Below are 27903 nucleotides of genomic sequence, written 5' to 3' on the forward strand. Positions count from 1 at the left end.
CCAGCAGGAGCCCTCTGCCTGAACCCCTGCTGGGAGGGAGGGGGAGGGGGGGTCGGGCAGCTGGGGGAGGGGTGGTGGGAGGAGGGGAGAGGAGAAGCTGGTGAAGACAGCAAGGGGGAGAAGGAGGGGAGAGAGAGTGGGGGGTGATGAGGAACATAGAGAAGAGACAGTGACGGGATGAGGTGAGGTATGTGTGTGCGTGTGCTTGCATGTGTCCATGTGTGTGCGTGTGTCGGGGTCAGTGTTCATGCGTGACCTATGCTGTTGACATCCTGGTGAGTCTCAGCAGTAGACAGTCTGGAACAAGGAGCTGGAAACCCTAACCCCGGTAAGAGTGTGTGCCATGTGTGAGTGTGTTGGCCTCAAAGCTAATGTCAGGTTGTTTTCGTGTTAACACCCTCTCCCTCTCCTGATGATGCTGTTGAAGCTCATGTGCATATGACACACACCCAGGAGGACACTGACTGCTCATTTACATAACCAGGAAGGAGGGGGGAGTATAGGCTGAGGAGGAGTTATGGTGGTGCCATTGCAAAGTTGAAAGGGGGGTGGAGAGGGAGAGAGACAGTCAGTGCAGAGGTGGTAAGGACTGGGGGAAGGTAAGGGCTGGGGGAGGTGAGGGCTGGGGGGGGTGAGGGCTGGGGGGGGTGAGGGCTGGGGGAGATGAGGGCTGGGGGAGGTGAGGGCTGGTCCATGCAGCTGTGGCAGAGCGGGGTCGGAGGTGAGAGCTGGTCAGTGAAGCTGTGGCAGAGCGGGGTCGGAGGTGAGAGCTGGTCAGTGAAGCTGTGGCAGAGCGGGGTCGGAGGTGAGAGCAGGTCTGGGTTGGATCCCCCGGGTCTTCATGAAGGACAGGAGCTGGTCTGGGATCTCAGCCAGCACGTCTTTGGCCAGGCGGGCCATGCTCAGAACCTGGTTCCCCTGGCGGTCGATGTACTCCCGGAACGGAACAAACTGGACCGGAACAGACAGGAGGTTACACTGGACCCACCACCCAGACAGGCAGAGCCGTGACTCGAAACAAATGCTGACATGCTGACGTGTTAAGTAAGGTGGAACTCTTTAGGTCAAAGCACCACAATGGGAAGATGAACACGGAAATAGTAGGACAGGAAGGGATGAGGAGAACAGGAAGTGATGACAGGACCAGGAAGTGATGACAGGACCAGGAAGGGAGGGCAGGACCAGGAAGTGATGTTTACAGTAGTAACAGTGTTGTGTACCTGCACTATGTCTCTCTCTGCCAGACGCCCCCTGGAGGACACCCTGACCTCATCCCCGTCCAGCTCCTCCATAGCTGCGGGGGGGGGGGGGGGGGGTTGACAAACTGTTAGATAACCTTAAGAACATTACACACACACACACACTCCTTTTCAGCAGCGAGCGTTTAAACGGGGTGACCTCTGCAGCGCTTGGCTGCCTCCAGCATCGTCGTGGCGATCGATGACCTAACCAAGAGGAACATAGCGTCGCATTGAACTGCCAGTGACACTCAGTCACACCCTGCTGAGCAGAAACATAGACCCCTACTCCAACACACACACGCACAGACACACACACAGACACGTACCCACACACACACGTACACCTCCCCTGAGAAGTCATTGATCTGTGTCAGTCCACTTGACTCTCAGGTGCATCGACTTTCTAAAGGAAACTCTTTCACACACACACACACACACACACACCACCAAGGAGCTGAGTACAAAGGGGCGCCAGCTGTAATTGCTGTTTGTCCCTCCTTCACATCAACAAGCTTCTCAGTTGTGCTCCGTGGAGAGGAGAGGTCTTGACCCCCCCTCCACCCTGACGCCAGGAGGCAGGACACAGGAGGCAGGACGCAGGAGACAGGAGACAGGACGCAGGAGGCAGGACACAGGAGGCAGGACACAGGAGACAGGACACAGGAGGCAGGACACAGGAGGCAGGACACAGGAGGCAGGACACAGGAGGCAGGACACAGGAGGCAGGACACAGGAGGCAGGACACAGGAGGCAGGACACAGACCGCGCTCCCCCCAGACAGAATCTCACAACACTTGCAGGGGGACGTTCTGAACATCTCTGAGACAAACACTTTAAGGTCAGGACTTTGCTATATGGCTTCATAATCAACGCAATAGTCTGAACTCACAACTGATCTCCCTGCCTTTCTACAGCAGGGCAGGGTAGTATGAACTCACACACCAGGTTTATCTTCCCTACCCCAGGGAGAGCTGTAGGATAAAACACGCCTGCTATCTCCCTCCCTACCTCAGGGGGAGCTGCAAGATGAACTCACCATCAAACTCTGCAGGTCCCACCCCCACGATGATGATGGACATAGGAAGTGATGCTGCCTGGGGAAGCACAGAGAGGATTATGGGTAACTGGAATACTGAGGAGTGGGTGTGTAAGAGACATTGTGTGCATGTGTATATACATGTGTGTGTGTGTGTGTGTGTGTGAGAGAGTGTGTGTGTGAGAGTGTGTTTGTGAGAGTGTGTTTGTGTGAGAGAGTGTGTGTGTGTGTGTGTGTGTGTGTGTGTGTGAGAGTGTGTTTGTGAGAGTGTTTGTGTGTGTGTGTGTGTGTGTGTGTGTGTGTGTGTGTGTGTGTGTGTGTGTGAAAGTGTGTGCGCGTGTGTGTGAGTGTCACTCACGTTGACCACAGCCTCCTTGGTCTGGATCATGTCAGAGATCACCCCGTCTGTGATGATCAGGAGGACAAAGTACTGGGAGCCATCTGTCACACCCGCAGCACACCTGCACACACACGCGCACACGCACACACACACGCAAATCCATCATTTACCTGCAAAGTAAACTGTGTCAAAGAGAGAGTATGAGAGTTGAATCAGTTTAGACAGGGTAGTTGTCTCAGAGGCAGCAGAGTCAGTCAGGGTAGTTGTCTCAGAGGCAGCAGAGTCAGTCAGGGTGACAGCTGCTAGTTAGTATTCTCCTGCTTGTCCTCTCTGCTGTCTTTCCAGATCTCTGCTTCACACACACACTAGTGTGGTCGCTACGGCCGCAACGGCTACACAGACACTAGGCAGCACTGGTCTGTTACCGCCCTGGAGACGAGACCTTGAGGTCAAATAAACAAGAACAGAAAACAAACCATGCGTGTGGCAGTGTGGGGGTGAGGGGATGTGGGCAGTGGTGTGTGTGTGTATGTGTGTGCAGTGGTGTGTGTGAGTGTAGGCATGTGTGTGTGCAGACATTGGGGTTTAAGGTCATACCTGTAGCTGTTACTCGTGAATAAACCTTTTAATTCTCTCTTTCGAGAGAGAGAGAGAGAGAGAGAGAGAGAGAGAGCGCAAGGAGAGAGAGAGAGAGAGAGAGAGAGAGAGAGAGAGAGAGAGAGAGCGCAAGAGAGAGAGAGGAGAGAGAGGAGAGACAGAGAGAGGAGAGACAGAGAGAGGAGAGAGAGAGAGAGAGAGAAAGAGAGAGAGAGAGCGCAAGGGAGAGAGAGAGAGCGAGACAGCTCTTCCTCAGGGAGAGTGAATGTGGCACAAAAAGCAACACCTGTCTGATGCTACTATGGAATGTCAGGTTATACACACACCTGTGTATCATGTGTTGGTGTGTTTAGGTGTGTGTTTAGATGTGTGTGTATTTGGGAGAGATTTCTAATTGAATATGTATGTGCTTTATTCTTGCTCCAGGCTAACGTGTAGCATTTCCCATCAGCCACCTGGGAAAGGCAGAGATGCTGCTGCTGCTGCTGCTGGGCTACAGCTGTGTTCAGGAAGTGACAGGTTGGAAGGAGAGGAGGGGGAGGGTGAGGGAGGAAGGGGGGGACAGACAGAACAAGTGTGAGCTGTGCCATCACGGCCCCCGTGACTTCCACTGACCCCCACTGCCCCCTGTGACCCCCGTGACCCCCACTGCCCCCTGTGACCCCCGTGACCCCCACTGACCGTGCCACCTGGTTGATGACGGGGGCGAAGTTGGTGGGTCCGTACAGCTGCACGGTGCGCAGGCTGTGGAAGTAGGCCTCCAGAACACCCTCCATCCCAACACAGTCAGCAGAGCTCACCTCCCCATTCTGGAGGAGGGGGGAGGAGGGGAGGAGGAGGGGAGGGAGAGAGAAAGGGGAGGGAGGGAGGACGAGGGGAGGGGGGAGGAGGGGAGGGAGAGAGAGCGGGGAGGATGAGAGGGGAGGGAGGGAGGACGAGGGGAGGATGAGAGGGGAGGGAGGGAGGACGAGGGGAGGGGGGAGGAGGGGAGGGAGAGAGAGAGGGGAGGGAGGACGAGGGGAGGGAGGGAGAGAGAGAGGGGAGGGAAAGAGAGAGGGAGGAGGAGGGGAGGGAGAGAGAGAGGGGAGGGAGGGAGGACGAGGGGAGGGGGGAGGAGGGGAGGGGGGAGGAGGGGAGGGAGAGAGAGAGGGGAGGATGAGAGGGGAGGGAGGGAGGACGAGGGGAGGGGGGAGGAGGGGAGGGAGAGAGAGAGGGAGGAGGAGGGGAGGGAGGGAGAGAGAGAGGGGAGGATGAGAGGGGAGGGAGGGAGGACGAGGGGAGAGGGGACGGAGGAGGAGGGGAGGAGAGGAGGAGGGTGGGTTATGGGGAGGGGTAGAGGGGGTAAGAGGAAGGGGTAGGACATGGAGACACACAAGGTAACTGGTGAGTTCAAGGTACAGCAGCACCTGCACAGACAAGCTGTCATCTATAAATATGTTCTACACATGTTCACAAGCAAAACACAAAGCAGTCACTAGTCTCCAAGAATAAATAAAGGCCAATGGGAGCCTCAGGTGAGTGCCAGCCGTTGGCATGACAACGGCAGCCAGCACAGGCCTCTGATTGGGCAAGGCTCCTCGGGAGGAAGTGAAGGATGCTGGGAGTTTCCCGCTGGGCGGGATGAGGAGCCAGCTACGAAGCGTGTGCAGACGCTTAGACAGCTGTTGCTAAGTTGCTGGTTGTTTGACCAGAACACACCCTGCTACACGCTTTGGGTGGAGCTTTGGTACACACACACACACCCACACCCTCCCCCCCCCCCCCCCAGAGAGGCCCTCACCAGAGGGAAGGCGTGGGAGACCTTGCCGTCTGGGGGCAGCTTAGCTCCGAAGCCGTAGGCGGGGAACATCTTATCGCTGTCGTAGTCCTGGATGATGTCGCCCACAGCTCTCAGAGCCATGGCGTACGCATTCATCTGGTACGGGCTCATGTAGTGGAGAGAGGTGGGCTGGGCCGGGTTACCTGGCACACACACACGGACACACACACAGGGTGACACACACGTACCAATGCACGCACACACACAGTTAGACATTCAATCATATGTGCACATTTTTATGCATATTCTCTCTCAAACAGACACTAAGGTGAATAGAAAGGTGCACGCCTAAACACACACTCACTCCCTCACACACACACACACACACACACACACACACAGTATCATGAGTGTCCCTCCCCAGGTGTGGCAGACGTACCGTTAGAAGCAGTGAAGTCGATAGCTACGGTGAAGTTGAGCTGAGTTCTGGAAGAGAGGATGACACCATCAGTAACCCACACGTCCAAACCTCCTCACAGAAACACAGCCATTAGGTGTTGAGAAATGTAAAAAGCAACAGCAGTGCCCAGGTCCAGAGTGTGCTGTGATGTGATGTGCCGTCTCTCAAACAAACACACACACACAGCCAAGCATCCACACACACATTCACCCCCAGAGACACACACACACAAGCATATGTTTTTCAGAAATACAGAGTTTTAATCACCCTCCTCGGATGAAATCCACAAACGTGTATTCTGACTGTACTGTGAAGGACAGCAAAGTCACCTGGAGAGAGAGACAGAGAGAGAGAGACAGAGAGAGAGACAGCGAGAGAGAGAGATATAGCAAGAGAGAGAGAGAGACAGCGAGAGAGAGACAGCGAGAGAGACAGCGAGAGAGAGAGATATAGCAAGAGAGAGAGAGACAGCGAGAGAGAGAGATAGCGAGAAAGAGAGAGACAGCGAGAGAGAGAGAGACAACGAGAGAGAGAGAGACAGGGAGAGAGAGAGACAGCGCGAGAGAGGCAGCAGAATGACAAAGTGAAAAGATGAAAGAGCAGCAAGAGAGAGAGAGAGAGAGAGAGAGAGAGAGAGAGAGATAGAGAGAGAAAGAGAAAGAGAAAGAGAGAGAGAGAGAGAGAGAGAGAGAGAGAGAGAGAGAGGGGAAGAAAGAAGGAAAAGGGAGAACAGAGTTAAGAATTGGATGATAAAGATAATGACCAATATAAATCATGAGAGAAGGAAGTGACAGGAAGAGGAAGTGACATGTAGATATGAGAGGAGAGGAGGGGAGAAAGAAGAGAGGAGGGGGGAGAGGAAAGGAGAGAGGAGGAGAGAGAAGATTGAAGAGAGGAGGGAGAGGAGAGAGGAGAGATGATAGAAGCGAGATAGAGAGGAGAGGAGAAAGGAGGGGAAAAAGGAAGGAGGGGAGACTCACTGTCCCTGAGTTAATGTATTTCTTCTTCTTGCCTTTCTTCTTGGGATTCAGAACCTGTTTCACGACACAAGATTACAGGTTACAAGTTTCACACATTCTTTCACACAAACCCAAAAACTAAGAACAGACTATTATCACCATCCAGATAGAAAAGAACAAACAGCTACTGCTTACAAATGAAATATACCTGTACATGCTGAGAGCTCACCTCGTAAACATTAAACTGGTTCTCTCCTCTGGACATTTCTCTGTAACTGGTGGCAAACTCCCCAATGAAGTCATGACTGCAGACAGACAGACGGACAGGCAGGCAGAGTTAGCGTCTTAGCTCAGATGCCATAGTAGTTTGTATGTGGTGTAGAGTGTGGATGTGGGGTGTAGGGTGAGGTGATGGTGTTGGGTGTGATGTGTGGTGATGGTGTGGGGTGTGGTTATGGTGTAGGGTGAAGTGATGGTGTGGGGTGTTGGGTGAGTTGATGGTGTGGTGTAAGGTGATGGTGTGGTGTAGGGTGAGGTGATGGTGTTGGGTGTAGGGTAAGGTGATGGTGTGGTGTAGGGTGAGGTGATGGTGTTGGGTGTGGGGTGAGGGGATGGTGTGGTGTAGGGTAAGGTGATGGTGTGGTGTTGGGTGAGGTGATGGTGTGGGGTGAGGTGATGGTGTGGGGTGAGGTGATGGTGTGGGGTGAGACAAACAGAAGATCAGAGGTGAGGTGATGGTGTGGGGTGTGGGGTATGGGGTGAGGTGATGGTGTGGGGTGAGGTGATGGTGTGGGGTGAGGTGATGGTGTAGGGTGAGGTGATGGTGTGGGGTGTGGGGTGAGACATACAGAAGATCAGAGGTGAGGTGATGGTGTGGGTGAGATGACGATGTTGGGTGTAGAGTGAGGTGATGTTGTTGGGTGTAGGGTGAGGTGATGGTGTGGGGTGTGGGGTATGGGGTGAGGTGATGGTGTGGGGTGAGGTGATGGTGTGGGGTGAGGTGATGGTGTGGGGTGAGGTGATGGTGTGGGGTGAGGTGATGGTGTAGGGTGAGGTGATGGTGTGGGGTGTGGGGTATGGGGTGAGGTGATGGTGTGGGGTGAGGTGATGTGATGGTGTTGGGTGAGGTGATGGTGTGGTGTAGGGTGAGGTGATGGTGTGGGGTGAGGTGATGGTGTGGGGTGAGGTGATGGTGTAGGGTGTGGGGTGAGGTGATGGTGTAGGGTGTGGGGTGAGGTGATGGTGTGGGGTGAGGTGATGGTGTAGGGTGAGGTGATGGTGTGGGGTGAGGTGATGGTGTAGGGTGAGGTGATGGTGTGGGGTGAGGTGATGGTGTAGGGTGAGGTGATGGTGTGGGGTGAGAGAATGGGTTTTACCTGCCGTCTCGGTCCCAGTCATAAACATCCACCTTCACCGTTCTGGAGAGGGAAAACAGCCCATAATAACCAACACATCTACATGGTGATATGGTTGGTGCAGATGTGAAGAAGTTGCAGGTGTGTGCGAGGTTTCAGCAAGTGTGTGTGCGTGCGTGTGTGAGAAGTTTCAGCAGGTGTGCGTGCGTGTGTGAGAGGTTTCAGCAGGTGTGTGTGAGGTTGAGGAGACTGCAGCTCGATCCTAATAACACCAGCGCTGGTCTCTGGGACAGCAGGACCGACTGCTGGCATTATTCTGATCGCCCTGCAGACAGATGATGTCATCCTGGCTTCTCACACTCCCTCAGGGATCTTCCGTTTGTCTCATTGGTCCCCCAGGGATCTTCTGTTCTCTCATTGGCTCCTCTATAGTTCTTCTGTTCCTTCATTACCCAATGACCTGGCCCTCTGTGTCTCCAATCCATTACTTCAGTTTCACATTCACCTGCTTCTCCAGGACTCTTCTGTCATGGTCCCCCATCCCCACCTGTCATAGTCCCTCCTCCCTCCTCCTCCCTCCCTCCCCCTCACCTGTCGTAGTTCCTCCCTCCCTCCCTCCCTCCCCCTCACCTGTCGTAGTCCCCGTTGCAGAGAGCTCGTACTGGCAGGGTGAAGGGCTGCCACACCGGGTTCAGAGTGTTCTTCACTACTTCAGTCTTATGGCAGATGGTGAACCTGCAGCGCAGACAATACTTGGACCTTTACTAGTACTACCATGCTAGTACTACCATACTAGTACAAGAACTAATACTGGTACTATTACATTAAGTAAGTAATATTAGTCCCAGATCCAGACTCAGTCCAAGAGGTCTCTGTTCTACAGTTGGTTTTGGAGTGTTCTAGAACCCCCCCGAGCAGACAGACTCACGTTCCGTCCTCGTTGCTGCGGTAGAAGACCAGGAAGGGGTCCGACTTGCCGAAGAAGTCCTTTTTGTCCAGCTTGTTGGCACACAGCTGCATGGTGGCAATGTCCTGGCAGGGCACAAGGGAGGGAGTGGGGTCACCTCACAGAACAGCTCAGATATCAGAGCAGAGCACAAGGGAGGGAGGGGGGTCACCTCACAGAACAGCTCAGACATCAGAGCAGGTTAAAGGCAGGGTAGGCAAGTTTTGTGAACGTAGCGATTTTGTCTCAAGTTTGAAAGGGTTCAAACCAAAATACACCACCTCTCCCTTTAAAGCCATTCCTCCAAAACATATGAACACGCCTGATTACTGCCGGGAGGGAGGTAGACAAGTAGCCTGTCCAATCACTCATTCAGTCTGAATGCCATCCAATAATTATGTTCTGTCCAAACTCAATGATTGGTCGTGTTTAATACAGTCCTGCAACGCCCACAAAGATCAGATTTATAATCCTTTTACTGTCAAACCTTTAGATTTATTGGTTGCTATCATTGGTTGCTATTCAGCAAATATGACAGAAAGTACTTCTCAAATATTACAGACCCTGCCTTTAGGAGGCTGCCCTGACAGTCTGCTCTGACAGCCTGCTGACAGCCTGCTCTGACAGCCTGCTCTGACAGTCTGCTCTGACAGGCTGCTCTGACAGCCTGCTCTGACAGTCTGCTCTGACAGGCTGCTCTGACAGCCTGCTCTGACAGCCTGCTCTGACAGGCTGCTCTGACAGCCTGCTCTGACAGCCTGCTCTGACAGCCTGCTCTGACAGCCTGCTCTGACAGCCTGCTCTGACAGTCTGCTCTGACAGCCTGCTCTGACAGCCTGCTGACAGTCTGCTCTGACAGCCTGCTCTGACAGCCTGCTCTGACAGCCTGCTCTGACAGCCTGCTCTGACAGCCTGCTCTGACAGCCTGCTCTGACAGTCTGCTGACAGTCTGCTCTGACAGCCTGCTCTGACAGCCTGCTCTGACAGCCTGCTCTGACAGTCTGCTCTGACAGTCTGCTCTGACAGTCTGCTCTGACAGTCTGCTCTGACAGTCTGCTCTGACAGGCTGCTCTGACAGGCTGCTCTGACAGGCTGCTCTGGCCCTGCCAGCCCTGTCAGCCCAGCTCATCCATATGGAGGTAGCTTCCAGGGCTCTCTGCTTCCAGGGGCTCTGCCGTGGTTCTGGTCCAGGTCCCCCCGGACCAGATGCCGGCAGCGCCGCCAGCTGAGCCACGGTAATGAGACCCCTGTTGCTCCAGACGCCAGCAGCAGAGCATGCTGGGTAACACGGGTGTGATGACTGAGCTGCACGTCTGCATTCAGAAGCAAGGTGGTTGTTTGTCGGCTCTTACCGATACAGCTCTCATTCTCAAACACGCGTGTGTGTGTGTGTGTGTGTGTCTGAGGTACTGACCCTGCAGTTACTGAGTTCCTCTGCCGAGAAGATGATGACACCACATTTCTTCCCTGGGATCCCACTGAGAGAGAGAGAGAGAGAGAGAGAGAGAGAGACAGAGACAGAGACAGAGACAGAGACAGAGACAGAGAGAGAGAGAGAGAGAGAGAGAGAGAGAGAGAGAGAGAGAGAGAGAGAGAGAGAGAGAGAGAGAGAGAGAGAGTTAGAGAAAGAGAGAGAGTTAGAGAAAGAGAGAGCGAGAGAGTTAGAGAAAGAGAGAGCGAGAGAGTTAGAGAAAGAGAGAGAGAGTTAGAGAAAGAGAGAGAGTTAGAAAAAGAGAGAGAGAGTTAGAGAAAGAGAGTTAGAGAAAGAGAGAGTTAGAGAAAGAGAGAGAGAGTTAGAGAAAGAGAGAGAGTTAGAGAAAGAGAGAGAGACAGTTAGAGAAAGAGAGAGAGAGTTAGAGAGAGAGAGAGAGTTAGAGAGAGAGAGAGAGAGAGAGTTAGAGAAAGAGAGAGAGTTAGAGAAAGAGAGAGCGAGAGAGTTAGAGAAAGAGAGAGCGAGAGAGTTAGAGAAAGAGAGAGAGAGTTAGAGAAAGAGAGAGTTAGAAAAAGAGAGAGAGAGTTAGAGAAAGAGAGTTAGAGAAAGAGAGAGTTAGAGAAAGAGAGAGAGAGTTAGAGAAAGAGAGAGAGTTAGAGAAAGAGAGAGAGACAGTTAGAGAAAGAGAGAGAGAGTTAGAGAGAGAGAGTTAGAGAAAGAGAGAGAGTTAGAGAAAGAGAGAGCGAGAGAGTTAGAGAAAGAGAGAGCGAGAGAGTTAGAGAAAGAGAGAGAGAGTTAGAGAAAGAGAGAGAGTTAGAAAAAAGAGAGAGAGTTAGAGAAAGAGAGTTAGAGAAAGAGAGAGTTAGAGAAAGAGAGAGAGAGTTAGAGAAAGAGAGAGAGTTAGAGAAAGAGAGAGAGTTAGAGAGGAATAAAGAAGAGACATTTACTATCCCATCAGGTAACCTGTGACAGCAGTAACAATATCCCAGGAGACTTCAAACAGTCAGTGGAAATTAAGATGACAGCAGAGAGGGAAAGTACACACACACACACACACACACACGCACACACACAGTCACACAAACACAACCTTGTCTTTCAACAGTTGCTGCGGCAACAAGATTAGAACTTGCTTCTCGTTTATTTTTTCATTTTTTTGTTAATTTACACTTACTTTCACGTAGTGGTTTTAATTCTGTCCAATAAAGAAACTGTTCAAAGAACTGATGAGAGAAGGAGTGGAGGAGGGGAGGAGGAGAGGAGAAGAGGATGAACGCAGAGAGGATAGAGCCAAGAGGAGGCTGGTCTGAGTCAAACACAGAGAGAGATGGTTCTCCAGTTCTACAGAGATAACATTTTGTTACACAGGAGAGCGACAGATAGATAGATACAGAGAGATCGATCCATTATTACAGTAAGAAGAGAGATTAAGAGTGAAGGAAACAGAGAGAAGAAGCATGAGAGAGATAAGGGATGAAACAGAGAGATATGATGACAGGGTGACACAGTGGGAGAGGAAACCAAGGATGACTCTGTGACAGCTGGGGCAGGCAGGGTCGACCCAAACACCAGCCCAGTGACTGTGATAGAGGGGAGACTGGAGAAGTGAGGAGAGGAGAGAAGAGAATCACTCTTTCCATCATTCTCCCCTTTTCTCTACTTTCTGCCTTCACTCATTTCTCTCCCCCTCCCTGTCTCTCTGTCCATCCGTAGGTCATCCTCTGGTGTGATAGTGCGTGTCTGGACAAGTGTGGGCAGCTTGTCATGGATCACATTCTTCTGGGCTGACAGTCACACATTCTCCCCTTCTCCTGCCTACTACACCTGTGAGATGAGACCACTCACCTGTCCACCACACAGACCAGATCAGCCTCACACACACACACACACACACACACACCCATCCTAAAGTGATTACTTTTTCAGGAGTGATCTCCTTCACAGACTTCTGTGATCACCGAGAGGCAGACAGCAAGTGTATAACGGACTGGAACATCCTCCCCCAGTCATCCTTCCTCCCCCAGTCATCTTTCCTCCCCCATCCTCCCCCGCCCCCTCCCCCATCCTCCCCCGCCCCCTCCCCCATCCTCCCCAGCCCCATCCCCCATCCTCCCCCGCCCCATCCCCCCCCGCCCCCTCCCCAAGCGTCCCCAAGCCTCTCCGAGGTGTGAGCAGCCTGTAACTCAGGAGAGTCCTTCCTCCATATTTCAGCAGCATGACCCAGTTACTCTTTCTCTGGCTGGAAAGGGTTGGGGGAGGGCTGGGGAGGGCTGAGGAGGGCTGGGGGGATGGAGGGCTTGGGGAGGTTATATGGTAGGATGGACGAGGGAGGAAGGCTGGGGGTATATAGACAGGAAGATAGAAAGAGATATAGAGAAGAGAAAGGAAGAAATATAGATAGAGACCGGGGGGGGAGGGAGAGAAAGGGCTCCCCTCTGTCTCCATGGAAACCCCCAGGTAAGTGGTAACTGGTTCCCCCGTTTCAAAAAAAGAATAATTATTGACCTACAAAAACACCACCTCTATACCAGACGAAGGCTTCACAGACATACCTGTACACACACACACACACACACAGAACTCATAAGCACAAACACACAATACACGCCCACACAAACAACTTTCTCACACACACACACACACACACACACATAGAGTAGAGAATGTTCAGCTCTCGTCTTCTCACCTCAGTCTGAGAAACAAAACAAGGTTCACTTCCTGAAAGGCAACCAGGATGTATGCCTCAGATAGGACACTGTTAGCCAATCACTGCACAACAAAGCACCTATGTGCTAATGCCTCCATCCATCATATAAGCTGCTCTCATACATGTAATCAGACAGGGTTTTACTCCATGTGACCTTTCAATTAGGAGACTTTTCTTCTCTCTCTCACACAAGGTGAATCCCATTAACAAAGTTACCGCAACATGAATAATTACAGGTAATGTGTGTGATGGTCTAGTGTGTGGGGGTTGAAGTTGGCTCAGAGTAATTGCTTTGTGTTCAGAATGTCATTTGTATTCTGAATAAGAGAGCAATCTCTCCTGCTACCTTCACGTTTGCGTGTGAGTGTGTGTATGTGAGATTGTTAAAGAGCGTGTGTGTGTGAGTGAATATGTGAGATTGTTAAAGAGTGTGTGTGTGTTTTATCGTCAGTAGGGTGCGGCAGCCCAGATACCCTGGGGCATCCTCTCTCTCCCTCTCCCCCTCTCTCGCTCTCCCTCTCTCTCTCTACCCCCCCCCCTCTCCCCCTCTCTCCCTCTCTCGCTCTCCCTCTCTCTCTCTACCCCCCCCCTCTCCCCCTCTCCCCCTCTCTCTCTCCCTCTCCCCCCCCCCCTCCCTCTCTCCCTCTCCCTCTCCCCCCCCCCTCTCTCTCTCTCTCCCTCCCTCTCCCCCCCCTCTCTCTCTCTCCCTCTCTCTCTCCCCCTCTCTCTCTCCCCCCCTCTCTCTCTCTCTCTCCCTCCTCTGGCACGGCAAAGTCATTCATGCTGACGGAGGAAGACACAGGGAAGTCTGCATGGAGACGATAAGGCTGAGGCCATAGAGGCTGCTGGAGGCTGTTAGAGGCTGGGTGGGTGCTGGTTAGAGGCTGGACATTGGAAAAAATTGGCTAATAGAGTAGAGGCTGCTAGAGACTGGGAGGATACAAGCTGTTAGGATAGAGGCCGTTAGAGTCTGGACAGAGGCTGAGAGAGTAGAGGCCAGCTGGAGGCTGGAAAGCTGGGAGAGAAGAGGCTGGGTACGAGCTAACAGGCTGGCTTAAGATTCGATGAATAATACAGGTTAGCTAGAACCCTGACACACACACACACCCCAAACTAAATCACAAGACTGAGAGATGATCCTTTCTGTCCACACCCAAACCGCCTGGCGGTCCACATGCAGATGAGAAGCTGTTAGGAGGAACCTTCCTGCAGCACACAGATGGAGCCAAGCCTGGGCAGAGAACGTCCTCATAGAAAGTTCTCACCATGCTACAGAGTCACTACATTATTTGGTCTGTGATCCAAGAGACAAAGGGAAACACACACACAAGCATTCACCACAAACCACACGTACATACACCCACCCCAGACACAATACACCCCAACACACACACACACGTCAACCCACGCTAGACTTCCACATTCATCCATTCACTGCACCATACACACATTTACAACACACACAAGATATATCAATTGTGAGAAGTGTGGAGAGATGGATAGTGGGAAGAAGGAGGAGAGGTATTGTGGGCCTGTGAAGGACTTACGAGAGTGGTCTCTCCAGCCGTCCGCCTGTGGACCCGATGATCTCCCCAAGAGTACAGAAGGTCTGACCCAGGAAGTCCTGGAGGGGACAGGAAGTAGTCAGAGTAAAGACAGGAAGTGGTCAGAATACAAAGCTCTGACCTAGGAAGTACTAGGAAGTAGTAGAGAATAGAACAGGGAAGCTCATAGTTCTTAACTTAATATTCTACATCTGGATCAATTCTCCTACTATTCCTATAAAATGCAGTCTTGATTTTCTTCAACACTAAATCACTGAGGGAGTCTTTCTGTTCATGGAAAACAAAGAATGCTCTGTCCATTTTACAGTTTTGACTAACAACGAATCAAAAGCAGGACAGAAACTTGTAATGCATTTGGCAGACGGCTGCTCACACAGGCCAGACAAACAGATGGTCACATTGAAAAGCACAGACATGGCATGAGTACATTATAACGCTGGCAGAAAAACAGCTGTGTGTGTGTGTGTGTGGGGGGGGGGGGGGTGTGTGTACAAGTGGGTGTTTATTTGTGTGTGTCTGCATGTGTGCATGTATCTTTGAGTGTATGTATGTATGTGTGTATGTATGTACAGTATGTGTGTGTGCGTGTGACTCAGTTTTGAAGCTGTCTATCACAGGTGTTTTACCTGTGATGTAATGACGGAATGACACAATGGCTGACATGACTGCTTGGTTAGAGTCGAGGTGGATCCTTGATGAGAACAAACCAGAACACATGAGCACAGCGAGGACTTAGACAACACCTCAGCACCAGACTACAGTTAGGATGCAAAGTTAAAACAAAAAACACGACAAATACGACACAAACATTCCAGGTTCCCAAGAAACAACATGGTTCCCTTCTGTTCAGGTCTGAGTCTGGGCGAATTGTTCTGCCCAACCAAGCAAAAAAAAAAGTATTATTTAAAGTATACTTATAAAGTATAAGCACAAATATAATTACGTATATTAAAGTAGTATGTGAATATACCAAATCCGATATATATGTATATTATTTTTGTACTTCCAATTGTGTAGAAAAATATAAATAAAATGAAAATGTATTAAGATCTAATTTAATAGCCTACATTCGAATTTGATTTAAGTATTTAAAAAAATTCGCTTCGGTGAGCAAAATGTTGGTGCACAGAAATGTCTCAAAATGAAGACACCATGATGCGGTCGTGTCTCACAGGAACGGGTAGGAAACACAGAACCAACCTTCTACTCCGTCGTTCAGCAGAGGGAGAAAGACAAGACAGAGATTCATTCATCCATCCATTCTTTGATTCGTGGCCCAAATCATGATCCAAACATGGGAGCTGATTACAAAACATTTTAGTGAAACACATAGGCTACTGGAATCATGCAAGATAAACTTACATGTTTGGAAATATTGGAACTTCTGGAGTCCACGTTGTATCTAAGAAGAAATAAAAAAATAAAATACAAGTATGTAAATCTGAGGATTATACTTTTGTTGCATCTAGAACTTGATGAAATCGTGTTTGTGGTTAGCAGTGGCTAGTTAGTTGGCTCCGGTGCAGTAATACCGTTTTAGCTAGCTTCCGGTAGCTATGTTGTTGCGATATCAACACTCTCTATTTCGGGATACAATTTTACGAAAATGTAGATGGGTTAATAAAAGCGTTACACACTTCAATCAAACGATTCCAACTTAAAAGTTAAGTTGTGAAATGTCAGGAAGTGTTTTTTCTTCCATTTTGGCAGTTAGCCTAGCCATGGTGGGTGGTCCCTTACGGTTCGACCACGAGACAAATGACATTGCACAATACCAGACAACATCGGCAACAATTATTTTAGTAATCTCTATAATCGTTCAGTATGTAACAGGCCTGGGTGTGCATCCACCTGCCTCACTAAAGCCGAACTTTCCCCCCCACACACACACACACACAATTACGGAGACACAGAGCTCAGTTAAGTACTCTTTTGTGTGTTCTGCAGCTTCTGAAATCGACGACAGAAGCAACCGTGTTCTCTCAGAAGAGGAGGAGGTGGTCGGTACGAAACAGCAAATAAATCATTCACGGTAGAGGATGTGGAGTAGGGAGTAATGGTTTCTGGGTCTATGCGCTTGTCTAAATGCAGTCTGGTTAATTTAGAGAAGTGTATTTCACAATAAGAGCTTCAGATTCAGTAAGCCCTCCTGGGGATTGTTGGCTGTGTCATTTCTTGTGTCTCTATGTTCTGTTCCTGAGTGTCTATGTTCTGCTCCTGAGTGTCTATGTTCTGTTCCAGAGTGTCTATGTTCTGCTCCAGAGTGTCTATGTTCTGCTCCTGTGTCTATGTTCTGCTCCTGTGTCTATGTTCTGCTCCTGTGTCTATGTTCTGCTCCTGTGTCTATGTTCTGCTCCTGTGTCTATGTTCTGCTCCTGTGTCTATGTTCTGCTCCTGTGTCTATGTTCTGCTCCTGTGTCTATGTTCTGCTCCTGTGTCTATGTTCTGCTCCTGTGTCTATGTTCTGCTCCAGAGTGTCTATGTTCTGCTCCTGTGTCTATGTTCTGCTCCTGTGTCTATGTTCTGTTCTTGTTCTCGTTCTGTTACTTTTCTCTCTCCTGCTCTCAGTAACCATTTTTCCTTCCTCGATGACCTTCTCATTTATCCTTTACTCTTGTCTCATTCTCTAGCTTTCTTTCCCCCCCCTCCCCCCTCCCTCCCTCTCTCTCTCTCTCTCTCTCTCCTCCCCCCCACCCAATCATCTTGCTCAGCCCATACATACAAGAGTACGAATGAATCTCATCCTTAGTCAGAACAAAAAGGGGAGTCGTGTTCCAAAAGGTACAGATGACTCACGTAAACAACGTCTCTCAGGTGATCCTGAGTGTTGAGGCGCAGAACAGCATGAGTGACACACTAGCACACAACAGACTGTGCTGTGGAATAACAAACCCAGTACATAAGAAACCCAGTTCCCTTTCCAGGTCTCCGTGAAGTCACACGTCGCGGATGTGATGTGTGACATTATAGCTTCTGTAGCTGGGGAGGTATTAGGGGTGGGGGGAAATCGATTCACATTTGAATCACGATTCAGTCTTTTAGCGATTCACATCAATTCACAAATGTAAAAAAAAAAATATATATATATATATATTTGTATTATAATTTTTAAAACATCAAACTTTTTCTTCTTTAAAAAAATACTCGCCATTATCCACATGACCTCACATCTCCCCAAATGTCACAGCACATTTTCAATTAGGCTCCATCTTGTTAATTCAACCACAGGTTTGAATTTTAAACTGCCAAATTCTCACCTCAAGAAATCTTACGACTACATTCTGTGACGCAACATTAGTAGCATTTTGAAAATTTATGTTAAGCAGTTGTGATTTTTCTTCTTAGCCAGTATTGCTGTTAGTTGTGAACAGTGTTGCATCTTGGGATATTTGTCCAAGTCCACACAAGTCACCTCCAGATGTACCTCTATAGTCATCCTGGTCATTCCCCAGCAGGTTACGGCCCAGTAGATCCAGCTGACAGGCTGCTGTGTGCTGATGGAACATTATCTCCACAGGAGTGGGTGATTCTGAACCTTTTGGTGAAACATTTTAGTTTTTTTTTATCCTAATTTGTATGACGGTTATATTGTTTTGTTTTTGTTAGTTGATTTGTTTTTATGGGAAGCTATCTGGTACCTGAGTGATGAAATGGTCTTTAGCTCCACAGAAAACAACGAGAGAGGGACTGAGAGAGAAGGGAGAGAGAGAGATGGGCTAGTAGGAGTGAAGGAGAAATGTATACAAAAAAAAAGAGAGTGAGAGTCAAGTGTTACGACTGTGTTTATATATTATTATATTCTTTTGAAACGTAATTTGAAAGTTTTAAAACAAAGTTTCGAGAGGTTTTTGAAATGTTTAAAATATACATTTTTAAACTTATGAAATAATATATTTGTTTCAAAAATACTTTTTGTTATCGGTTGCTTTCTGTTGTCGATTTCAGCAGCTGCAGAACACACAAAAGAGTACTTAACTGAGCTCTGTGTGTGCGTAATTGTGTGTGTGTGTGGGGGGGGGGGGGGGGAGGATACTGTATTTAAGGTGCTTTATTGGGATGACATGACATTTACAACACATTGTATTTATTTACAGAAAAGCTTTTGTCCAAACCGATGTACAAATAGTGCATATGACCGATACCCTGACACCAATGAGAATGCCGTGTCGAGGGAAAAGCCCAAGTTCGGCTTTAGTGAGGCAGGTGGATGCACACTCAGGCCTGTTTCATACTGAACGCTTACAGAGACTTACTAAAATAATTGTTGCCGATGTTTTCTGGTGTTGTGCAAAAAAAAGAGAGTGAGAGTCAAGTGTTACGACTGTGTTTATATATTATTTTATATTCTTTTGAAACTTGTTTTGAAAGTTTTAAAACAAAGTTTCGAGAGGTTTTTGAAATGTTTAAAATATATATACATTTTTAAACTTATCAAATAATATATTTGTTTCAAAAATACTTTTTGTTACCTTTCCAAAAAATACTTGTCATATTTTTGGAAAATATATTTCAAAACCTGTCATGCCAGTAAAATACATTCAAGTCCTTTTTTTCTTAAAGAAGTAAATTCAATAGTGGCAATAATGGCCACATTATTTGCTTTAGATAAACATATGTCGTTCTGCATAAAAGCATCAGCTAAAATAGTAACATGTAATAGTGTAAACAGGAAGAAGTTTAGTCACTCACACATCAAAGCGCAGGTTCTGTTTCTCCTCAAAGAAGAAGTCCAGCACAAACTTCCTGACGAAGTCGGGGTTCAGGCTGTTATCAATCACCTCCGTCCTCCCAAACTGCACCACAGTTAGAGACCGTTTGTAAACACTGTTGTCATTAAACCACAGGATAGCTAATAAACACTGTTGTGATCAAACTACAGGATAGTTCATCAACGCTGTTTGGGATAGCTACGTAACATTACAACATTCATACCTCACAATCACTGATTACTCCCTGTCCCACAATAACACCTATATGAGAGTGTGTGTTGTGTGAGAGTGTGTGTGTGGTGTGTGTGTGTGACGGGGTCTTGTCTCTCCAGAGTGTGTGTGTGGTGTGTGTGTGACGGGGTCTTGTCTCTCCAGAGTGTGTGTGTGGTGTGTGTGTGTGTGACGGGGTCTTGTCTCTCCAGAGTGTGTGTGTGGTGTGTGTGTGTGTGTGTGTGTGACGGGGTCTTGTCTCTCCAGAGTGTGTGTGTGGTGTGTGTGTGTGTGTGTGTGTGTGTGACGGGGTCTTGTCTCTCCAGAGTGTGTGTGTGTGTGTGTGTGTGTGTGACGGGGTCTTGTCTCTCCAGAGTGTGTGTGTGGTGTGTGTGTGTGTGTGACGGGGTCTTGTCTCTCCAGAGTGTGTGTGTGGTGTGTGTGTGACGGGGTCTTGTCTCTCCAGAGTGTGTGTGTGGTGTGTGTGTGTGTGTGTGACGGGGTCTTGTCTCTCCAGAGTGTGTGTGTTTTCTGTGTTCAGAGATGCAGCCCTCGTCAGCTCCAGACTGGTTCGTCACCAGCAGCTCTCTCAGGAAATCACACCTTGATCCCTATTGGCCAGCGGCCTCCACGGACCCTCCACACACACCCCCAGCTGACACAACAGAGTAATGAGCTATTGATCCACACACACACATACCCACATGCACACACACACACCCTGTCTCAGTACTCTGGGCTTGTGTACCTCAGAGCCCCATACACACATACAGTAATATCATCCATCATCTTTGGTGCCTGCCAATCCACTACCAGGCCCAACCTCTGCACAACACACGCAAACACATACACACAAAAGCGCATACATTCACACACAAACATACACACATATGCACACAAACAGGCATACTCACACACACAGGTAGGAAGACACATACACACACATTCACACACCTATCTGCACGACATCGATCACAACATCGTCCCATGAGGCACTTCCCTCCAGTCTATTTCTGGGCTGACGTCCTAGCCGAGCTCTGATTGGATAATGGACAGGTAGTGGGTGGTTATGGGTAGCATATCAATTATTTTGTCTGTGTGTGACAAGCTTTACACACAGCTGTGACAGCAGTGACTGAAACTCAGAGGGAGACCCCACCAGAGGGGCGGGCGGTGGGGGGGTTCCAGGGCTCACTTTAGATATCTCTCCTGTTCCAGACTCGTGTTTGTTCTGCTAGCTATCATGAAGAGGCATGCCCAGCACCTCCTCTCTCTGAGAGGCCTGTCTTCCTGTCGGAATCAGCACTGTCTTTGATGAACATGAGGAGAGAGAGAATGAGAGAGAGAGATCGAGGAAGAAGAGAGGGAGAGAGCACGATAATAAGAGAGAAAGTCTTGCTTTTTACCATATTATTGGGTTCTCTTGTGATTTACTGTAACGTTTCTATATTTAATGTATATTTTTCCTGTCAAGAAAGAGAAGGGATAAAAGGAGGAGAGTGGGGGAGGGAGAGAGGGGGGGAGGGAGAGAGAGACTGCTCATTCTGGTCTACATTCAGTAACAGGTGTACACCCAGTAACAGGTCTGTACCCAGTAACAGGTCTACATTCATTAACAGGTCTACATTCAGGTCTGTGGTGCGTACAGGGTCAGCTGATGAAGTCTACATGGCAGCTTGTTCAGAGGAGCGAGCAGGTGTCAGGTGGGGGAGGAGGACCAGAGAAACAAGTCTTCAGTTTTAGACACAGATATGTTAGCTCTGGAGCCAGAACACACACGTGCACACACATCCACACACACAGACAGATGGAGGACTGTGGTCCCTGTCACTAAGAAGCTAACTGGTTTAGGGGCCTTAAAGGACAGGAGACTGTCTCTGTTGACGTGTGTGTGTGTGTGTGTGTCGGTGTGTGTGTGAGAGAGAGGTGAGAGAGAGAGAGGAGGGAAGGGAAAGTAAATGCAAGCTAGTTTCTCATAAGCTGGTTCAAAACAGACTTTACTCACCTCTCTCCAATCCTTGGTGCCAACAGCCTGCACATACAGCACCACCACTGTAGAGAGAAAGGAGAGACAGGGAGGAGAGAGAGAGAGAGAGAGGGAGGGAGGATACAGGGAGAGAGAGAGAGAGGGAGGAGAGAGAGAGATAGGGAGGATACAGGGAGAGAGAGAGATAGAGGGAGGAGGGGTGGAGAAAGAGACAGAGGTTGTTCATTGATTGATGATGATGATGATGATGATGTTCTCTGATGTGTGTTTGTTTACACGTGTTGTCCTGTCACTGTGGACTGCTTTGACAATACTGTTTAACATTCATGCCAATAAAGCATATTGAATTGAATACATTAAGTCATTTGATTATTCAGAATAATATTGGCAGAGAGAGAAAGAGTTCTACAGTTTCTCTCTTGCTTGAGAAAATGTTTCCAGAACAGTTAATACGCAGCTCCAAACTGGAACACAAACTCTTAAGACAGAATACATGACACAGTCCACCAGCTTCATCTGAATCTACATCACCTCTTCTGTCAAGAGTGTGTCTAGTCTGAGTGTGTGTGTATGTTCAGTGTGTGTGCGTGTATGTGTGTACGTATGTGTGTGTGTCGGGGGGGGGGGGGGAGAGCAGTGTCCAGCCGGACCCCTCAGCCTGTGTGTGTGTGTGTCCTGGCTGTGATGCTGCTCTTCATCCAGGCTGCTGCAACAGCCAATTAAAAAGTACATTTTCTCCTCTAATGACCAATTAGGGCATCTTAGATAACAGGAGCAGGGCGTGGATGTAGAGGGGAAAGAGGGGGAGGCAGAGGGGAGAGGGAGAGAGGGAGAGACAGTCGGGGAGGGCAAAGTGAGAGAGAAAACTGGGGCAGAGAGGGAGAGAGAGAGGGGACACCTTGATCATGGTCTACATTGTGACAGCTGGTCGCTGAGTCTTCCTGATGTGACTGAGAATGGAGGTGACAGTGACCCCCCCCTTGCCCAGTCCAGCACCATGGCTGGGGGGAGAAGGGGGAGTGAGAGGAGAGGGGCTGGAGGGGGGAGAAGGGGGAGTGAGAGGAGAGGGGCTGGAGGGGGGAGAACGGGGAGTGAGAGGAGAGGGGCTGGAGGGGGGAGAAGGGGGAGTGAGAGGAGAGGGGCTGGAGGGGGGAGAGAGGCTAGAGGGGGGAGAGAGGCTGGAGGGGGGAGAGAGGCTGGAGGGGGGAGAGAGGCTGGAGGGGGGAGAGAGGCTGGAGGGGGGAGAGAGGGGAGTGAGAGGGGAGTGACGAGGAGTCCCAGTCTGTCCCTATGAGTGATTATATAGTGTATGGAAAGTGACTGAGAGTGATGGGCCATCTGGTGAGCCTGGAGAAGTCAGACTCCAACCAGGAAGTCCACCTCCACTGGCTCTGGAGGGGGGGAACCCAGCTGACCAATCGAGGAGAGGGGAGGGAACAGGAACAATTGGGAGACACAGGGAGGCAAGAGGAGATTATGTGGGGAAGAGGGGAGGGGGAGGAGGGGGTCTAGAGAGGCATCCATCCAACACCAAACAGCAGCAGTCAGTCAGAGGCTTATCTGCAGGGATTGTGCACCTGACTGCCAGTATAAGCCCTGTCTAAACCTGCCTCTCAGCTGGTCAGGGACGGGAGGCTAGGCCTGAGCCCCACCATGGAGCTGCTCTGATAAGGTTACACACCCAGGGGCCCACCATGGAGAAACACACCAGCTCCAGGGGGCCCTCTATGGAAACAGGACATGGTTAGAAGCCTGCACCAAGAAGCTCACTATGGAGAAAAACACCTGCACCAGGAGAATAACACCTGCACCAGGAGGCCCTCTATAGAGAATAACACCTGCACCAGGAGGCCCTCTATGGAGAACATGCCTACATTGGTAATGACCCAGGGGGTCCTGGTTAAAGAATCTGCTGATCTCCAGACTCTCTAATGGATCAAGACTGAGAATTATCATACAAATGCCTCATCTTCACATTTCAATTTTGTGAAGAGCTTTCAATCCCATCTAGAGTCCCAGTCACATACAGATGAGATGTGTGTGTGTGTGTGTGTGTGTGTGTGTGTGTGTGTGTGTGTGTCTGGGTTGAAATTGGAGGCTTTTATCCAATTCTACCTTGGAGACCCACTTCATATTCTAATATGACCTTTCCAAACAGCACCTTGAGGGGCTTAATAGGATTTAATAAACACCCTTTGCTGTGATCCTGCAGAAGGAAGCACCTTCCTACTGTACTCACAACGACAGGCAGCACACAGGCAGACATTATTATAACTTTTACATATTTTAATATTAAAACGGAAGTTTCTGAGTCATTTGTGATTATTATGAAATGTGGTCTCTTAGCACAGCAGAGACATACTGTACTTATGTTGGCTGAAACAGAACTGCAGCATACCATAATACAGGATATGTATCTCCTGTCTAGAGGGAACTCTATTTTCCAATCACAGGAAGGTTCCATGGCCACTTCATCTCTCTCCTTAGGGTGTTTGAAGGGTACTCTGAGCTTGGTGGTCAGGTGTGTGTTGCAGGTTGGGCTAACAGCACAGACTGGATGTTGCAGGCTACGCTAACAGCGCAGACTGGATGTTGCAGGCTAGGCTAACAGCGCAGACTGGATGTTGCAGGCTACGCTAACAGCACAGACTGGATGTTGCAGGCTAGGCTAACAGCACAGACTGGATGTTGCAGGCTAGGCTAACAGCGCAGACTGGATGTTGCAGGCTAGGCTAACAGCGCAGACTGGATGTTGCAGGCTGGGCTAACAGCACAGACTGGATGTTGCAGGCTGGGCTAACAGCGCAGACTGGATGTTGCAGGTTGGGCTAACAGCGCAGACTGGATGTTGCAGGCTACGCTAACAGCACAGACTGGATGTTGCAGGCTGGGCTAACAAAGTTGCCAATTCAAATCTCCTTTTCACTTCAGTTTGAATAAAAGTGCCAGGTAACAAGACAAACAAAAGGAGAGGAGTCAATTTCAGACAGAAGTTCCTGACAGATTTGGGATTTCAAATATTGTGAAAGAAAACATACTCGATACACACAGGATTACCACACACTCACACACATAGGCAGGTACACACACACACAGGCAGGTACACACACACACAGGCAGGTACACACATAGTACAGAAAATATTTTTTGAGAAGTTGTTCCTGGACAAAAATCCTTTGTTGTTTTTCTGAAAGAAATAGAAAAAAAATATGTGGAATCAAAGAGGAAACCAGTTCTTCACTCACACACACACATACATACATACAAACACACACCAAACACTGAAGATACACACACAAAATACACAAACAACTACACACAGGTGCACCAAACCAGCACTCAGGAGCAGCGGATGAATCCTAATTGCAGGATGACACCGAGGCCGGTGATTTGATAGCACTAACAGCGCCTCAGATCTGTTTACTGTCCCCGTTTAAGAAGAGCTTGAGAAGCTCAAAGTCAAGGACGAGTGGGAGAGTGTGTGTGTGTGTGTGTGTGTGTGTGTGTGTGTGTGTGTGTGTGTGTGTGTGTGTGTGTGTGTGTGTGTGTGTGTGTGTGTGTGCATGAGTGTGTGTGTCTCAGGGACAAGTTGGAGCCAACCTGTAATTATATGAAGAGAGCTGGGACTCCTGTGTTTACTCAATGCCTGAACTCTCTCTCTCTCTCCCCCTCTCCCTCTTTCCCTCTCCCTCACATACACATCAAATGTGCACAATTACAACCCCACAAACATACAAATGGGCAAGCTCATACTCACACAAACATAGAAACACAGAAACACTGTTTGCGTTTCTGTGTGTGAACACTCTTGCACACACACTATTACTCTCACACACACACAAACACCTGTTCATTCACTTTAAAATTGAATCAAACAGATTGGTTCAGTTGATAAAAAAATTATTTGACACTTTTACCATCACAGGGGAGCTGAGTGTGTGTCTCCGTGTGTGTGTCTCCGTGTGTGTCTCCGTGTGTGTGTCTCTGTGTGTGTGTCTCCGTGTGTGTGTCTCCGTGTGTGTGTCTCCGTGTGTGTGTCTCCGTGTGTGTGTCTCCGTGTGTGTGTCTCCGTGTGTGTGTTGGGTTCACCTACCAGGGTCAGACTTGGAGAAAGTGTCCACATCCAGCAGCTGTCTGAGGAGACAGAAGAAGCAAAGACAGCCATGAATACTGAATACTGTTTCTTATTCTACTAAATACTGGGTATTGCAAGTGTTTATCCTGACCCAGGAAGTGATGTTGAGTGTTTCCTGGTGGTAATATTATCCTCCTCCACCTTTCTGACTTTATTTTCTTCCTCTCCCCCTCACATTTGTATCCTGTCTTTGCCACTCGCCCCCCCTCTCATCGATCCTCATTCCCTCCCTCCCCTCTTTTCCACACTTTCTCCCCTCCTTCTCCTCTCCCCTCCTCCTCCTCCCCCTCTCCTCCTCTCCTCTGGAGCCCAGGGGACAGCCCAAAGTCACCCTCTCTCCTAGGGGAGACAACACAACAGCAGGCACCACATTCATTATTCATACTGGGATTACGGGCTAACAGGGGTTTTTGATCAAACACACTTATACAAACACACACGCTCACACACGTTTACAAAAAAACACACACACACACACACACACACACACACACACACACACACACACATGCTCACACACACAAACACAAGCAAGCCTGCTACCCAGCTAGCCAGTCACCCAGCTACCCAACCAGCCAGTCATCCATCTAGCTGGTCACCCAGCTAGCCAGCCAGTCACCAAGCCAGCCAGCCCATCACCCAACCAGCCAGCCAGTGTGCAGACAGTCTCATCCTCTGACATATGGGACACAGTTGTAATTTGCTCTCTCCTACTGTGAGACTGACATCCCAACCAAGCCGCTGGCAACAACCCAGTCACCAAGCTGCTTCTCTCCCTCTCCCTCTCTCCCTCTCTCCCTCTCTCCCTCTCTCCCTCTCTCCCTCTCTCTCTCTCACACACACACACAAACACCCACGCATAAAACACTTGCACACACGCTTGCATTCTTGCATACACACACAGGCAGACACACACAGGCAGACACACACAGGCAGACACACACACACTCACATGCTCACACACACAGGCAGACACACACACACACACAGGCAGACACACACAGGCAGACACACACACACTCACATGCTCACACACACACCAAATATTACTTATTCAGTCCTGTCCACCTGGCCCCATCGCCACAAGTAATGGAGGATTTGTAATAGAGTCTAATATCATTATGTAAAAGACCCGCAACAATATCATAAGAAACACTTCTAGTTATCATCTGAACACTGCTCTAATACACCCTGTAACCCCTCAGGTCCTGGATGTAGCTCACACCTGGCCTGTCATGCTTCTAGATACAACAGTTTAACAACTGTAAACATGGTTGTAGTTGGTTCATGCTGTGATCCAGGTGTGTCTGGAGACTAGTTCTCCTCGACACCAGTACAAGGGATGAGCAAATATGGACGATATGAGCTGTTTCGATTGTGTGTGTGTGCCTCTGAACGTACATTCATCTAGAAAATGATTGGTATTAACCAAGAGATGTATTGTCAGATTATATGTAGAAATGCTGCCTATGTTCCTATATGTATCAACAGGATTATTAATCCTGGTTTTGCACACCAGAGGCAGTTGCAGAGATGTACACACCTCTTACAGTAACACACACACACAAATACAGTAACATATGCACACACACAGACAGAGAGAGACACGAGCATATCAACATACATACATACTCATTGATATTCACAGATACACACTTACACAAACGTACACACTTATGTACAACAGTACAGGTATAGACACACAAATACAACATTACCCACAGACCCACACCCCCACACACAGGTGGTTACCATCTGCCATCGGATCGATAGTCTAGACTGCGCACCTCTGACTGGGACATAGAATACATGCTAATATGAAAGCAATCCTTTATGAATACTCCCAAGAAAATATGAACACTCCCAACTTGTTAATCACATCTCTCTTTCAACAAACACGAAAGGCTTGATGAGCTCAATAAATGTTGTTACTATAGAGATGGATTTCCGTTTGGCTTTTTGAAGCCGCTTTTGTAGCGCAACTCAGGGAATTTGCGTTTATCTGTATTTGTCTCATCCGCAACTGGCATTAAAAACGTGTTGTTATTGTCTTGTAGAAATTACAACAAAGACCTACCTGCACGAAACGGTAACTTCTATTTTAGTTGCAGGCACGCTTGTGTTGAGAGGGTCGAACTGTCCTATTGACGCCAACATCACGACGGTAGAAGTTTGTCTCCGTGTCTTGCTTTACCTCAGGTTAAAACAATTAAAAATAACAATTCAGGAATGTTCTCCACTTATTCGCGTCAAGTTTGTGGCCGTCTTACACCCATATCAATTTCTAAAGAGGATTCGTAGAAGTGTTTGAAGACAGTGGTATGAGGAAGGCGAAGTCATGATCTTCGGTGTTCGCAGCTGAACGGCGAGAACGCACGCGCCTCGAAGCAGCATCACCGGATTCTCCCCAACTTCGTGTTCTTTCCGGCGCTCTCGAGGTGGTGTCAAGCGCAAGCGGCTAAGCG

The 27903-nt window shown here is 49.1% G+C and overlaps 1 protein-coding gene across 1 annotated transcript; it reads right to left on the reverse strand.

Annotated features, from left to right (window-relative positions):
* Positions 1 to 709: 709 nt before the first annotated feature.
* On the reverse strand, positions 710 to 27781 carry cpne9 (copine family member IX). The gene is made up of 20 exons (XM_084679727.1): positions 27516 to 27781; positions 25397 to 25437; positions 21322 to 21368; positions 19087 to 19190; positions 15760 to 15799; positions 14380 to 14456; positions 10108 to 10171; positions 8676 to 8779; positions 8378 to 8482; positions 7769 to 7810; positions 6622 to 6697; positions 6414 to 6467; positions 5701 to 5762; positions 5413 to 5459; positions 4995 to 5176; positions 3896 to 4023; positions 2636 to 2738; positions 2278 to 2335; positions 1221 to 1294; positions 710 to 951 (listed from the first exon to the last, which is right to left on the reverse strand). The coding sequence occupies exons 1-20, from the start codon at positions 27593 to 27595 to the stop codon at positions 775 to 777; spliced, it is 1665 nt and encodes a 554-aa protein (XP_084535853.1). The 5' UTR covers positions 27596 to 27781; the 3' UTR covers positions 710 to 774.
* Between the last annotated feature and the right edge of the window lie 122 nt (positions 27782 to 27903).

The sequence above is a fragment of the Hypomesus nipponensis genome, chromosome 18 (genome assembly GCF_054491055.1).
Source record: "Hypomesus nipponensis isolate SF chromosome 18, ASM5449105v1, whole genome shotgun sequence".
NCBI lineage: Eukaryota > Metazoa > Chordata > Actinopteri > Osmeriformes > Osmeridae > Hypomesus > Hypomesus nipponensis.